At 43.7% G+C, this 15532-nt stretch overlaps 2 protein-coding genes across 10 annotated transcripts in view; one reads left to right on the top strand and one right to left on the bottom strand.

Moving 5' to 3' along the window:
* Positions 1-9422, bottom strand: part of LOC122239645 — a 25493-nt gene extending 16071 nt beyond the window's left edge. For 3 of the 5 annotated variants that reach the window (XM_042990002.1, XM_042990000.1, XM_042990001.1), the window contains exons 1-2: positions 8987-9422; positions 5503-5567 (exon numbers count right to left, since the gene is read on the bottom strand). In XM_042990002.1, coding sequence (XP_042845936.1) covers positions 5503-5567; positions 8987-9177 — 256 coding nt within the window. In that variant the 5' untranslated portion in view covers positions 9178-9422. The remainder of the gene's footprint in view (positions 1-5502; positions 5568-8986) is intronic. The other 2 variants (XR_006218956.1, XM_042990003.1) reach the window with 2 other exon arrangements.
* On the top strand, positions 8814-13769 carry SRSF5 (serine and arginine rich splicing factor 5). Of its 5 annotated transcripts, none has more exons than XM_007095145.3 (8): positions 8814-8973; positions 9867-10011; positions 10314-10384; positions 10511-10609; positions 10913-10982; positions 12225-12298; positions 12752-12862; positions 12950-13769. In XM_007095145.3, the coding sequence occupies exons 2-8, from the start codon at positions 9886-9888 to the stop codon at positions 13215-13217; spliced, it is 819 nt and encodes a 272-aa protein (XP_007095207.1). In that variant the 5' UTR covers positions 8814-8973; positions 9867-9885; the 3' UTR covers positions 13218-13769. The 5 variants fall into 5 exon arrangements, with proteins under 5 accessions (XP_007095207.1, XP_042845933.1, XP_015398883.1 ...); XM_042989999.1 differs by having other exon boundaries at positions 12953-13769; XM_015543397.2 differs by having other exon boundaries at positions 8814-8969.
* Positions 13770-15532: the final 1763 nt, after the last annotated feature.

Consider the following 15532-nt stretch of genomic DNA (forward strand, 5'->3'; position numbering starts at 1 on the left):
AGAGCTCGGCGATTGGTTGGTCCCAGTTCCTGACAGCTTGGAGGATGGAGTGGGTGTAGGAGTCAACAAACAATGGTGGGCTCTTGTCCAGTTCTCTCTGGTTTTCATAAACCCCTTGAATGGTTTGGTCTTTGGGACGTTGCAATCTTTTATCTTCTACGTACAGAGGATTTGGGGACATGAGAAAGAAACGCCCATGGTCTTCAACTCAGTCTTGTTGGTTCTCTCTGTTAGAGCAGCCTAACCTCCTCTACGATTTTTGTCCTTTCTGAATGAGGAGACATTGTTTACTGTATGACTTACTACCGCTGAAATGTGCTGAATGGACCAGGCTCTGGATCGAATACATTACACACGCTGCCTCGCTGAATCCTCATGACAACCCTATGAATTAAGTACTATTACTGACCTAATTCGGACACGAGGAAACTGCGGCTTAGAAAGGTCCAGCAGCATGCTGAAAGTCATAGAGTCACTCAACAAAAATTGTTGGATGCGCCAGGTCGTAATTCAGCTCTGGAGCTGCCAGGGTAGGCGTTGGGACCGAAATTCCAGCACACACGATTGCAGCTCCTGTAGGCTTAGCCGATTGGCTCAGGGCTTCGCCCGCATGTTTGGCCTGCGGGTGTCCCGTGTGACACAGCCTAGATGCTTCGGTCCTTACTTGCAAGGGCTGCAACCACTGGCACATTCGAGCTCACACATTTGTAAGACAGAGACCAAAATGCGGCCAGGGTGACTTACCCGTGATGTGAAATGTTCTCTCCTGATTTAATAATGCTATGAGGTTATAGATTTCCCCTTTGGGTAAACTTTGGAAAGGAAATCCTTTGGAACCACAGAGTTGGAAGAGGCGTGCTGGGTTCGGTTCAGGGTTCCACCGCTTCCAGCTGTGTGACTTTCAGCTTTGGGTTCCACATATTTTTTTTTAAACGAGGGTGTGAATTGATTTTAGTGAGTTGCATGAGGACGGAATTGGCTACTTAATCCGAAGTCCTGAGTGCTATGCTTGGCGCACAGTGAGGGGAGGGTGAACATCGCTTTCATTGCGGAGGATGAGAGCTGCTAACAGGCCACTGGATTTTGCAATCAGGTGAATGGTGAATGTCTCGAGGGCAGTTGTGGGGGTGGTAGGGAGGGGAACGGGGCGGGCGGGGGGAGTCTGACTGCAGGTGAGTGAGAGCTTGAGAAAGTGGCACCTCGTGTATAAAGACTACCTGCTCTGTAAAGAAACATGTTGGCTTAGGAAAGGTGAGATGGGGCAGGTTGACAAGTGACAGAGGTTCAGAGGAGGGTTTCTTGAAAAACAGTTTTAAGGGGAGGGGTGCCTGGGTGGCTCAGTCAGTTGAGTGTCCGACTTCGGCTCAGGTCATGGTCTCGGGGTTCGTGAGTTCTAGCCCCTGCGTCTGGCTCTGTGCTGACAGCTCAGAGCCTGGAGCCTGCTTCGGATTCTGTGTCCCCCTCTCTCTCTGCCCCTCACCCACTCAAGTTCTTTCTCTCTCTCTCTCTCTCTCAAAAATAAATAAACATTAAAAAGGGCGGGGGGAAACTTGGACACAAGTTCAAACAAAGACAAATGTGCACAGGGGGAAGATGGAGAAGACGGCCATGTGACTCCATGGTGACAGAGTGCTGCTGCCACCAGCCAGAACACCAAGGACCAGTCACTGGGAAGAGGCAAGGAAGGATCCTCCTCTAGAGCAGTTCGAGTTGGGGACACTTCGGTTTGGGACATCTGGCCTCCGGAACTGTGACCGAATCCATTTCTCTTGTTGTAAACCACCCAGTTCTCGGTATTTTGTAACGGCAGCCCTAGCGAACGAATACACTATGGGGTGTCATTGCCAAGGTGGGTTTGTAAAAAGACTGTAGCTTCCACGTGAGGTGCACGCTGTCAGATCACTCCCTCTTGGGATACTCAGCTGCCGCGTCCTGAGGATGTTCAGGCAGCCTATGGGGAGGCCCACCTGGGAAAGAACCTAAGTCTCCAGCCGACAGCCAGCAAGGGTCTGGGGTGTGTCAAGAGGTGTGGGAGTGAACTTGGAAGTAGATCCCGCCCCCCCCCCCACCTCCAGTTGAGGCTTCAGAAAAGACTGTGGCCCCAGCCTACGGTTCGACTACAGTTTCAAGAGAGACTCTAAACTGGAACCACCCGGTCAAGCCACTCCTGAATTTCTCAGATCACAGGGACTATGAGAGAATAAATGCTTGTTGTTTAAGCGATTCACTTTTAGGGTAATTTGTTATACAGTGATATTTAATACACCTGCTAACAAGGAAGGAGGCGTGGTTGCTTGCAAAGAGGAGACAGAGCACGGAATGGCCGCTGAGATCACGAGAAAGGGAGCAGTGGACCCACAATACAGTTCTGATTAGTGGTTGCAAACTGTAGCTCAGAACCACCTGACTTGGGTACCAGTTAAATATTCAGATTCCTGAGCTTTGCGTTCCTGTTCCTGAATCAGGCTTTTCGCTGGGAAAATGGCACTGGCGATCTGCATTTGAAAAAGTGCCCAAGTGATTCTTTTAAAGAGCCATTGAGTTCGAGAATAATTGCCAGCAGAGGCAAAAAGCTAGAATTTAAACTGGGTGTTAACTCACAGCACAGGCTGGCATCACATAAGCACTACGCTGCGGACATAGAAAGAATTGCTAAGTTTCGCCAACAGTTCAGCAAATTCTGAGTTAGTGGGGATTACTTTGTATCCCCAAGAAAACATTCTCAGGAGTCCTTATGCTAACCTTCTCTTCCCTTTCTTTGTAAAGAGACTGCCCTATTTCTCCTTCAGTTCACCCTGTGTGGAGAAAGAAGCTCTCCCTGTTCTGATTTCGACCTCACTCCAACCTTCTCTGGTCTTGGCGGTCAGGACTCTGCAAAGTCCTGCAAAGTGGGCCAGAAGTGCACAGAAGTGCTTCCTGTTTCTGGGGTTTCTGGGGCCACCCTAGTGCACAGAGAGGCCTCACATGAGGGTCATGCTGCAGCTTTTGTGAGAAGGGCCTTGGCAGGAAAATCAGAAAGTGGGATGTTCTCGGCAGAAGAGATCATTGGATTCTGTAAGCCTCAGTTTCTTCATTTAAAAAATGTTATATGCCGGGGCACCTGGATGGCTCAATCAGTTGAGCGTCCAACTTCTGCTCAGGTCATGATCTCACGGTTTGTGGGTTTAAGACCCACGTCGGGCTCTGTGCCGACAGCTCAGAGTCCGGAGCCTGCTTCGGATTCTGTGTCTCCCTGTCTCTCTGCCCCTCCCCTGCTCGCACTCTCTCTCTCTAAGATAAATAATTATAAAAAAATTAAAAATTAAAAAAAATTAAAATGTTATACGGCTACATGAAGGGTTGTGTGAGGAGTGACTGAGGTGATGTGTGCAGTGTCCCTAGCACAATGCCTGGCACACAATAGCGGCCCAGAAAATGGGAGCTGCCAATATTAAGAGGTGTGGTAAGGAGGCTATGCTTGGTGCTCTGAATTTAAGTTTATCTTGGTGTTATGATCGTTTCTGTCCCAAATCTGCTTCCCCATGACTGTCCCAATCAGGGCTCCAGCCATAACCCGAGTGAGATATGGGTCCTCGGAGGAGGAAAGATGGAACTAGATGATAGGTGGATTTTATGGAGAACAAAAAGTGAGTTCCTAGACCTCGGGCAGCATTCCTCTAGGTCTCCTGGTTGAGTATTAGAGCCACCTGCAGCCCTTACTAACTAACTAGGACTCTAGTCCGGACCAATTACATTAGAATTTCTGCCAGTAGAGACCCAGGCAGTGGAATATTATGAACACTTGTCAGGTGATTTTAGTGTGCATCTGGTGTTGAGGTTAGAGCACTCAGGTTAAAGCAGAAGGTTCACAGGACTTTTGGTTATTATGTACAAAATGAAAACAGCGACAAAAAAATCACAGTGTGGCAACTGAAAGAAGTCAGACAGGGATGTAGGGGTGAATCAGTAGAAAATGGAGCATTTTTTAAAACCATACATTTCCAAGAGAGATTTAAGAAAAGCCTTTCAAAAAATATTTAGAATTAGCTAGGAACAAGGAAGCAATACTTTTTCTTTGTGTTGGAAAGTATCTGGTGATCTTTAGGACATTTTCAGAAAAACAGAGTTACCGGTCAGAATGAGCATTTTCCCCAGTCACGTGGTTGGGTCATGTTAAGTGGAAAAACAGCCACAAATTTGAATATACACTTTTGATCATAAATATATTAAAGAAACATGGAAAGTGCCCATGATTATGTTTTATGAATAAGAAATCTTCATGCCAAATGATACCAAATTCTATATGTGAAGATGACTCATATTTTAAAAATGCATTTGTATATATAGAAGAACACTACAGAGAAATTATTGAAAAAGCCAAGTAATTATCCTTCGGGGTTTGAAAAACAAGGATAGCCTTTTGACATCTTTTTAAAAATATCTATGGTTTTTTTTTAAATGACGATGTATTACTTTTGAATTGGAAAATAAAACATATATTAAACACCCAGGAAAGAAAACACGAGAAGGAAATACAGGAAAACATAATCCAAGGTTGATTTGGTGAGATGGGATTCTGAGTGTTCTTCTCGTCTTTCAATTATTTCTCCTGTTGTATATTTTGTGATAATGAGCACAGGTATTTTTCTCTCTCTCTTTCTTGTAAACATTTATTCATCTTTGAGAGATAGAGCACGAGGAGAGGAGAGGCAGAGAGAGAGGGAGATACGGAATCTGAAGCAGGATGCAGGCTCCCAGCCGTCAGCACAGAGCCCTACGTGGGGCTCGAACCCACAAACTGTGAGATCATGACTGAGCCAATGTCAGGCACTCAACTGACTGAGCCACCCAGGCGTCCCAAGCGTATGTGTTTTTTAATAATTGGAATACCATAAACTCTATTTAAAAATAAAGATTGAATCCTCCGTTCTTGTCTACAATTTTATTATCTGATGGAGGGAGCTGGATGGAGCATTCGTAGAACAGTTTAAAGTTTAAGAATCAGTTAGCTCAGGGGGTGGCAAATGTTTTCGGTAAGGAGCCGGATAGTAAATATATTAGCCGGATAGTGTGGTTCATATGGTGTGTATTACAACTATTCAGCCCTGCCCTTGTAGCAGGACAACAGATATAGACGCTAAGTAAATGAACTGGACTGGCTGTGTTTTTAAAAACGTTATTAATGGATACTGACCTTTGAATTGAATCTAATTTTCATGTGTCATGAAGTCTTCTTTTGATCACCTTCCCCCAACCCCAACCATTAAAAATGTAAAACCACCCTCAGACCATACAAAAACAAGTGGCAGGCTGAATTACCCCCCAGAGGCCATAATTTGCTGACTCCTGAGTTAGAGATCAGGAACGTGGTGAATGAAACATCCTATAGTTAGGCTGAAAGACCCCCAAAAGAGATGGCCAATAAACTCTATTTCCTTTCCTTTCCTTTATTTTATTGTATTTATTTAAACCTGTGATTTCTCTGCATCTTCTTATTCCTTTACTAAAGAATTTGCTACTTACTTGGGTGTCTGAGGAAAAAGATGCCGTACCATTTGGTTGAAACACTAATATAGGAGCAGGACAACCTGAAAAAAAAAAATAGTAATGAAAATCCAGGTCTACAGATACTGAATCTTTGCTGTGCCAGGTATTTCTGGGAAACAAAAGCAGAAATAAGGCGTATCATTATGCAGGAATTATAGGGGCACATGCAGAATTTTGTAGGATCACACAGGAGGCAGAGTAATCACGCTCACGGAAGACGACTGTGTTTATTGGAGGAACTGGTAAGAAACAAGCTGGTAGGAAGACTTACTAAGCGAGTGTCATGGAAAAAACAAATATTGCAAAAAGTCATTTAAAAAAACCAGTAGATTAAGTCACTAGGCACTAATGAAAAATTACCTTTGTGGAGATGATAAACGTTTAAGCACTAAACAAATCGAGAAAGGCCTTGTGAAAACTAACGAAGGGAAACCTCACTAGAGTCTGGAGGGAGGCAGTGGGAGTCAAAGCATTCCTCTGCAATTTCCGGAAGAAGTGTCAGTTACAGACCCCAACAGAAGAAACCTCGAGAAGAATCATCACAGTCCCTCACACAGAAAAGACGCACACTGCATCTTCTATAAGAAAACAACTACCCCTGCAACTTAGCTGCTGAGAAACCATGCTTTTCTCTAACGAACTTTAGACTTGCCTTCAAAACAACCCATTCCAAATTCTTCCTGCTTCTCAAAAAACATGCTGTTCCTCTTCTTTGTTGGACGTGCCTATGGTTTTTCAGCAGCTTCTGTGTCCCAAATTACAACTCTCCACTATTCCTGAATAAACCCATTTTTATGGCCAAATTACTGTTTTATTTTTAAGATTAAAATTTTTTTTAATGTTTATTTATTTTTGAGAGAGAGAGAGAGAGAGAGAGAGAGAGAGAGAGACAGCATGAGTGTGCGAGGAGCAGAGAGAGAGGCTCCAGGCTCTGAGATGTCAGCACAGAGCCCTATGTGGGGCTCGAACCCATGAACCGTGAGATCATGGCTTGACCTAAAGTCTGATGCTTAACTGATTGAGCCACCCAGGCGCCCCTTATTTTTAAGATTCACAGGCTTTGTAAAAAAAATTAGTCCTGGGGTGGCTCAGTCGGTTAAGCAACTGACTCTTGATCTCAGCTCAGGTCTTGATCTCAGGGTTATGAGTTCAAGCCCCATGTTGGGCTCCATGGTGGGTGTGATGCCTACTGAAAAAAAAAATAGTCCTGAAGAAAATCAAATGCTGTGGGCTGAAGACAGCAACTTTTTTCATGGTGTACAGCACCAACATTCTTGTTTTTCACTCCCAGAAAACTTTTTCTAGATTACTTTGTTATTGCAGCAAAAATAGCATTTAGTGAGTAAAATCACAAGCAATTGCTTCCACACTCAACTGAAAATATAGAAAATAACTGGAAGACCATTTTTTTTTAATTATGCAGAAAGTAAACAAGTGTAACTAAAAAATGCTGGTTTGGGACAATTTGTACATTACAGGATTCCAGTGTTTATTAGGCTAGCGGCTAAAGGTATTTTCTTTTAATCAGGCTTCGTGCCCAGCATAGAGCCCAACATAGGGCTTGAACTCACCACCCTGAGATCAAGGGTCAGATGCTTAACCCAAAGAACCACCCATGCACCCCTAAAGGTGTTTCCTTTGAACAAACTCATTATTTTCTTTTAAATCCATTCTCATTACCCATACCATAGATAACTAAGTTCACAATTTTGCTATATACTGACTGAGGCTTTTTATTTATTTACTTATTAAAATTTTTTAATGTTTATTTTTTAAAAAAATTTTTAATGATTATTTATTACTGAGAGAAAGAGAGAGAGAGCACAAGGAGGGGAAGAGCAGAGAGAGGGGGAGACAAAGAATCCGAAGAAGGCTCCAGGCTCTGAGCTGTCAGCACAGAGCCTGATGCAGGGCTCCAACCCACCGGCTGTGAGATCATGACCTGAGCTGAAGTCAGACGCTTAACCAACTGGGCCACCCAGGCACCCCTAATGTTTATTTATTTATTTTCCTAATGTTTATTTTTGAGAGAGAGTGCGCGTGAGCGAGTGTGAGCGTTTGTGAGCGGGGGAGGGGCAGAGAGAGAGGGAGGCACAGAATCAGAAGTAGGCTCCAGGTTCCCAGCTGTCAGCACAGAGCCCGACGTGGGGCTCGAACTCACAAGCTGTGAGATTACGACCTGAGCTGAAGTCAGACACTCAACTGACTGAGCCACCCAGGCGCCCCCAAGGCTCTTTTTAAAATAAACAAATGTTTAAATGGTGGAGCTCATCCCATACAAACTATCTAAATTCGAACCTACAGTTTCTAAGGGCTGGGAGATCAGAAAAAGCGTCAGTAGCTCTTCTCCTTCTTTAACTTCATCTCTGTGTAACTTTAGTTGCAAACAGCAACCCTAGATACAGGACACTCTGAAAAATGGCATGCCTTCGTTTCCACCTAAAAGCATTAAAAAAAAGTAACCTTTCACAATCATTGTATTTATGCCTCAATTTCTCAACCTGAGTACTTCGCTGGGAAAATGTGGAGTTAAAGATGCCTAAGGCTATTTCACCCTCATTTTGAAAACACAATCTTTTCTGTTTCCGAGTAATGGTACACTTTATGTGTTACATTACGGAAACCTGAGCAGGGAGGGTTAACCAAATACCATTTGGACTTTAAAAGTAGCTTGAAACATCTCCCAACCGGTTCAGTTCTAGTGCAGAAATCTGCATTCTGACCCCAATTCAAGATGGCCTGCTAGCTGCAGTCCCAATTTTAGTATTTCATCATGCAAAAAACTTCCATTTAAAAAACACTGCAGTTCTTTAGTCTTCCTACTATAAACCACACGTCCGTGGTATGGTATGGTTAAGATATTCACTTGTGCACTAAGCAGCCTCCTCCAAAGTACAAGCATAAACTGCAGGAAGCAAGGACTCAGAGATGGCCAAATATTTTTGCAAAATGTGAGTTTCTTTTACCCAGTACTCTCCGGAGTATCTTAAAAAAAAAAAAATTCAGCTAAAAAAGAAGTGCCATTTGCTCTAGCAATGACAATGCTGGAGAGACACTGACGAGCCCCACTCAAGGAGCAAACACCTTCATCCGCGCCCCGTGCAGCTTCTGGCACCTGACGACCACACCCACGCCAATTCCCGCCCCTCGGCCCCGCCCATCGCTGATGCAGGTCGCCGGCGCGGTCACCGTAAAGCGGTCCCTACTGCACGTAAACTTCCGGCTCCGCGGAAACGTCATCCCTGGATTCAGTGGGGAGGTCCCCGGGGCGGTACCGGAAGTGACGCAGGGGCGCGCCCTCCATTTTGTGGAACGCAGGAGCAGCTAAGTGCGTCAGTTTTGGAAAGACGTAGACGAGTTTAGTCCTGGTTTGCGGGGAGGCAGACGGCTCCGTCGCAGACTACGGACCTCTCTGGTCTCTCAGCTGCCAAAGATCCTGTCCGGTAGGTGAGTGACTCACTTTGAGGGAAAGGCTTCTCGGATCGAGGCTTCTTCATGGCCGCTCAGATCGTGAGTGGCCAGGGCTGCTCTCTTTGCGGAGGACGGCGTCCAATGAGCGCAGTTTATTCGAGGTGGGCGCTGGGGCACGTCTCCCTTTGGGTACTGTTTGAGGGGAACTGAAGGTGGAAGGGCGGTCGTGGTTATGGTCATTTTTACACAGGGGTCTATGCTCCTCCCTGCCTCCTTACCTCTTTACTTCCCGAACCCCCCGAGTTTGGGCGGAGACCTTTGCTCGGGGGTGTGGCTAGGGTTTTCTGCGGGAGGGCACAATGACTCCGGAACTATGGAGTCGTGGGAGGCGGTGGGAGGAGGGCGTTTGGCACGCGCGGCTCTCCCCCACCGCTGTCTCCGCCGCCGCCATTTTGTGGCTGCCGGCGTCCGCCCGCCGCCGTTTGCGCAGGCGCGGCGGTGGCGTCGCGAGAATCCGGCTTCCACCCGCTGTGACGCTCCTGGGAGGCGGCGACGTGCGCGCGGCCCGTCACCATTGGGCTGGCCTTGCGGAGGGCGGGGTCGGCTCCGCCCGCACTTCTCGGCCTTTCCTAACTGCGGCAGATGGGAGGGGGCCAGAAGAGCCAGGGAGAGAGTGCGGCTGCGCAGTTCCAGAGGCGGCAGTGGGCGTTGCGGTTGCTGCGGTCTGGGCCCAGGGAAGGATCGTGTTGGGAGCCGAGTTTTAATTTTGTCTGCAAGGGACCTGGCCTAATAAGAGGCACTCTTGGCAATCTTGTTTATAACATCACCGGGTAAACATTTTATTTTATGCCGTTTATGTTTTTGGCCCCTTAACTAGGCATTCTTCTGACATTCACTGGTATTGTTTCAATCGAATCATTTTCTAACAGGAAATACTAGCCGGATATCATGAGTGGCTGTCGAGTATTCATCGGGAGGCTAAATCCCGCGGCCAGGGAGAAGGACGTGGAAAGATTCTTCAAGGGGTATGGACGAATAAGAGATATTGATCTGAAAAGAGGCTTTGGTTTTGTGGTAAGTGTTTTAGAACTACTGTTAAGTCGCTAAAGATTTTGATGAGCAGTGTGTTTTGATTTTACTGAGTTCAGGTAGGGTATCTTTGGAAAACTTTGTATCTTCTCAGAGCAGTGAATTTTCTTGAGGGATAACCTCGCTGTTGGTTGGAGGGAAACCACTCCTGATCACTGTCTTTAAGATAGTCATTCTATCACACGTTTGCAGTGCTCTTACTATGTTGTAGAATATATCTTAGAGCCACATTAAGCAGGGGGTTGGTCTGTTTGTTTTTTTTTTTTTCCCCCATGTTTACATTTTAGGAATTTGAGGATCCCAGGGATGCAGATGATGCTGTATATGAACTTGATGGAAAAGAACTCTGCAGTGAAAGGTGAGAACGTTAGTTTTGTAACCAGTGAGCACCGTAAGATGGACTAGATCAGCTGGGATATTTTTCAAAGTCGATCTCTTGTGGCTTGTGTGGAGATAACGGAGTCTTTTTTCCCCCTTCCTGTAGGGTTACTATTGAACATGCTAGGGCTCGATCTCGAGGTGGAAGAGGTAGAGGACGCTATTCTGACCGTTTTAGTAGTCGCAGACCTCGAAATGATAGACGGTATGTGATAGATGGTGGATGGCTGCTTTGAACAATCTTTACCGCAGGAGGAGCTTTTAATGTTTAAGAACCATTAGCAATAAGTGATTCTGGTACTTACTGAGTAATCGTTTCTCCTTTTCATATGTTAATCCACTGTTCCTGATTAGTGCGTGTAGTAAGTCCTGTAAAATAATGTAGAAACTTGATGGGAGTCCTTTGAATGACTTGTTCTGTCTCGTTGCTTGAACTTGTCCACAGTCGAACACAGTAGGTACACACTGCTGCATTTCTTCCATTGTGAGTACTCATTTTCTTCCTCAGAAATGCTCCACCTGTAAGAACAGAAAATCGGCTTATAGTTGAAAATTTATCTTCAAGAGTCAGCTGGCAGGTTTGTTGAAATACAGTTTTGAGCTATTTTAATGTGGCTTTTTAAGAATTAATGGGCAGTTAATGTTTTATTATGTTTTATTAAAAGTAATTTTATCTTTAATTAATTTTAAAATGGATTTAATTGTAATTTTAAAATTTTAATTAAATGTAATTGGGGGATATTTCAAACTTTGATAATTAGTGATCAAATGTTTAATGTTTTGAGGATATATTTTCTTGTTTATTAAAATCAATTTTAACCAAATATTAAACCCTTTATTTGCCAGCCTATCTGTGTCGTTGGCCTTATGACGAGGAGTGCCTGTGGGTTATCCTAATCGTTGTCTTGGTCACTCTTGGTTGGGCCTGGTTGACTTTGCCAGTCAGCTCCTACAGTGATCAATTGGCCACCTCTAGATCTGTGTTTGCCGGTCTAGACGTAATCGGTGCACTTAAACTTGAAGTGCCAGGTTGCAGCGATCCCAGAGCCTTGATAACGTGATCTGATCCCTAAGTTGAGAGCGGTCTTCCTGTAACGCTTCCGAATAAGAGGTCCTGGTCGAAAAGAGTTGAAAGATACGAAATTAGGTGGTCGTTGGAATCCTGATCGCAGTAAAGTGTTCCTTGGTAACTGCACAAGAGTAGAACATGTCTGCATCCGCCTGTAGTCTGCTAATAGGGAGGGCTGTGCGATTAAAGGCTTCCATCGATTGGGTAGTGTCCTTCAAGTGGGTGGCGAAGAGCCAGTCGGGCATATGTCATGAAGGTTTCTCCGACCGATTAACGGTTTGCTGCTTGACTAGCCTAGGGAAATAATAATAAAGGTAAAGTAAACTTTTTTAATGACATATGGGGCACAAAATAACTGGTGTCTTGTAAATGTTCTGTTTTGTTTTTTTTAATATAAAATTTCTACTTTAGTCTTTACTTTTAAAATATGTACTGTTTCTTTTTGTTTCTTTTTGTTTTGTTTTTTGTTTTGCTTTTTTTCTTATGTATTGAGCTCAGTATAGACTAATACTACTTTAATGTTAAGATCTGAATTTCCTCTAGCATTTTGCTTAAAAGCAATATGCTTTTTTGCTTATTTCGTGCCCTGACCTAGATAATTTTTCAATTCTGATAGAATACAAGTGTGGTAAATGCCATGTTTGTACTTTATCTAACATCTTCTCTTCCAGTAGTCTTGTTTTTTATACCATGTGGTTGTTTGTGTGTCACGTCGCCTTTTCTTTGCTTGACACGATTGTCTTGTGTTAAGGATCTCAAAGATTTCATGAGACAAGCTGGGGAAGTAACCTTTGCGGATGCACATCGACCTAAATTAAATGAAGGGTGAGTGTGTATTGGAGATCATAACCGCCTTTTAAAACATACTGAAAATTTTACTGGGGATTTTTTTTAGAGAACATAAAATTTGGACATGCTGTAGTGCAGTGGTTCTCAATCCAGGAGGAGTTTGCTCAGTAGGGAGCACTGGACAACAGTTTTGGTGGTTGTAACTGGTTGAGGTCACTACTGGCACCTGGGTAGAGGCCAGGGATGCTGCTAAACATCTGATGGTGCATAGGAAAGCCTTCCACAACTGAGAATTAACAATTTCAGTTGTTTGGAAAGGTTGAGAAACCTTGTTGCAATGCTGTTCTCCATTAAGATCTCAGACAATGTAGTATTAACAAAAGGTGCACAGAGAAGGTATTTTAGTTTGCTGTGTGTAGTGTGAGACTAGGCTATAACATGTATGTACCTTTATAAAGGGCTTTTTTTTGTTTGTTTTTTTAATTGTAGGGTGGTAGAATTTGCCTCTTATGGTGATTTAAAGAATGCTATTGAAAAACTTTCTGGAAAGGAAATAAATGGGAGAAAAATCAAATTAATCGAAGGCAGCAAAAGGCACAGGTATCTCTTTAACATTTTTAAGACAAAGTTTTAGTTAATAGGTTTGTAGGGACTGCTTCTTATGTTGTATTTTTCCTCCCTTCCTAGTAGGTCACGAAGCAGGTCTCGTTCCCGAACCAGGAGTTCCTCTAGGTCTCGTAGCCGGTCTCGTTCCCGGAGTCGCAAGTCTTACAGCCGGTCCAGGAGCCGGAGCCGGAGCCGGAGCAAGTCCCGTTCTGTTAGTAGGTCTCCTGTGCCTGAAAAGAGCCAGAAACGTGGTTCTTCAAGTAGATCTAAGTCTCCAGCATCTGTGGATCGCCAGAGGTCCAGGTCCCGATCCCGGTCAAGGTCCAGATCAGTTGACAGTGGCAATTAAACTGTAAATAACTTGCCCTGGGGGCCTTTTTTAAAAACACACACACAAAAATTCCCAAACCATACTTGCTAAAAATTCTGGTAAGTATGTGCTTTTCTGTGGGGGGGTTGGGGGTGGGATTTGGAGGGGGGTTGGGTTGGGCTGGATATCTTTGTAGATGTGGACCACCAAGGGGTTGTTGAAAACTAATTGTATTAAATGTCTTTTGATAAGCCTTCTGCTCACATTTTTGTGAATGTCTGAAGTGTATAGTTTGTGTATATTGAGAGAGCTCTTTTATAACTAAAGCAAATTTAATTTTTTTGTACTAGAAAAGATTTGAACATTTTAGTTCTTGGTTATTCAAATATGTTAATTCAGAATTAGTTTAATGCCTCAATTAAACTAATTAATAGCTTTGGACACTTAAAAGAGCTCTAAATTTGCTTGTACATAAAGGCTTGAGTTTTCCTTGTTAGGGTCAAGGGTGTCCTCCCACCCACCCTTTAACAGCTGCCTGACGACACGTTAAAGCAGCTGTTTGTTATTGATAATAAAAGATTATAAAACTGCTTTTGTCTGTCTGTCTGAAGGACGAATGCGGTTTACTCCTCCCTCCCCATCTACATTCAGCACATTTAAAATGCCTTTATAGAGAATCCTGGAGTTTGGTGTGGTGGGTTTTTTAAATTTTTTGAAAATTTAAATCTTGCCATTTCAGGGCTAGTCAAAACTGGGGCAGAGAAGACTGTGAACTGTTCAAAATAATGGTAACTGTTGTTTTGGTTTCCTGTGTGTGACCTTCCATGCTCTTTCTCTTTATTACTGTATTGTATTGACATCAGGTTGTTCAGGCTTCCGTAGCCAAGAGAACGATAATTTGGGAAGGAAATTATAAAAATTGTTTTTATGTGTTGTATGTAATTTTGAAGGTCAGAGGTGATCACAGCTTATTTTAATTCCATGTACAAGAGTGCTTTAAGAGGTTTCGTGTTTCTTGCTTTCAATGCTGTGATGTGGGTGTGACCGTATGTTAAGGGGAAAACAGTTTACTAGAGAAAACTGCTGAAGGTTCTACACCCGTTTTTGTTCTGGGAGCCTATATGTGTAGATGATGAACGCTGTTAATAGTCTCTTCTAGGACTCTCTAGAGACTACTTAGATTATCTTGGTCCCATGCAGGAGTGCTGAGTTAGATAAATGGTAACAGTGAGTGACACGTAGTAGCCAGATACTCTGACAGTTGTCTTCCCTGTGTGTTCTTGAATCTCAGTTACTTCCTACATACAAGAACGCATCTTCTAGGAGCGAAATAGGGGCCAAAGAAGAGCAAGTAAGTGGTGAACTAGTATGGGCATTGGAGTCCAGTTCCCCAGAACCCAAGCACCACGTTTTCTTAGTGTAGACAAATCTGCCTTAGCCTTGCAGGGGTTTTCTGAGGAAAACAGTTGGAAGTACCAGTTGGCTTTCCAACCAAAAGTGTGGGCATTGGGTAGTGGGACTCCATTTGGGGGGATAGGTTTGAAAGGTTTTTGGTATACATTTGCTTCTCGTACCCCAGACTAGAAATTGAGGCCAGAAAATGGGGAAGCCGAACGTTCTACCATGAATGAGATGGATTTTAGGGAGAGTTTAGTATGCTTGTTTGTTTACTGAGGTGGAGGCATGTGGAAAGCAGTGGAACCTAGGTTTTTTTTTTTTCCTTTTTTTTTTTTTTTAAAGATTTTATAAGCAATGTTTGCACCCAACGTGGGGCTTGAACTCTGAACGAGGTCACGTCGTGTGTTCCACCAGCTGAGCCAGCCAGGCGCCCCAGGTTTTTTTATTGGGTTGCTTCGGAAGGCTGCAAGTCCGCCAGAAGTTAATGTCAAATGGAAAGAGACAATTTTTTTGTTTTAGGTATGATAGATATAACTGGGTAGTATGGTGTAGATACTTTTGATATTTTACCAGTTGACTCTATTCTGATAGTTTTTCAGTAAATGATATCCGTGGCTTACCATTTTAATATTAACAAACATTTGTTACACGGTGAAGCAATAAAATATAAGGCCCTTTGAGCAAATGGGAGGTGACTGGGAGTTAATTTGAACCAGCAAATAAACCTGAATTCCCAGATCCAAGACCTGAGAAATAGAGGAGTGTGTTATTCTAAGCAAATTTAGGGCCAGAGTTTGTGGGACATGTGTTAACTTTTCTCTTTATATGTTCCTTTTATCTAGTCCTCAAAACCTAGTCCTTTAAAAGGACAATTTGAGGGTAGTAGGTCCCAAGCCCAGCCTTCCTTTCATGAAAAAACTATTCTGCTTAACCAAGTTTCCTAGCAGGTGATGTCG

Source organism: Panthera tigris, chromosome B3 (assembly GCF_018350195.1).
Source record: "Panthera tigris isolate Pti1 chromosome B3, P.tigris_Pti1_mat1.1, whole genome shotgun sequence".
In the NCBI taxonomy this organism is placed as follows: domain Eukaryota; kingdom Metazoa; phylum Chordata; class Mammalia; order Carnivora; family Felidae; genus Panthera; species Panthera tigris.

Bases quoted from the DNA above. Each gene is read 5' to 3' on its own strand.
- SRSF5 (XM_007095145.3), top strand. From the start codon at position 9,886: ATGAGTGGCTGTCGAGTATTCATCGGGAGGCTAAATCCCGCGGCCAGG. The intron at 10,012-10,313 runs GTAAGTGTTTTA...TTTACATTTTAG, and splicing joins AAAGAGGCTTTGGTTTTGTG to GAATTTGAGGATCCCAGGGA. The intron at 10,610-10,912 runs GTATGTGATAGA...TTTCTTCCTCAG, and splicing joins AGACCTCGAAATGATAGACG to AAATGCTCCACCTGTAAGAA.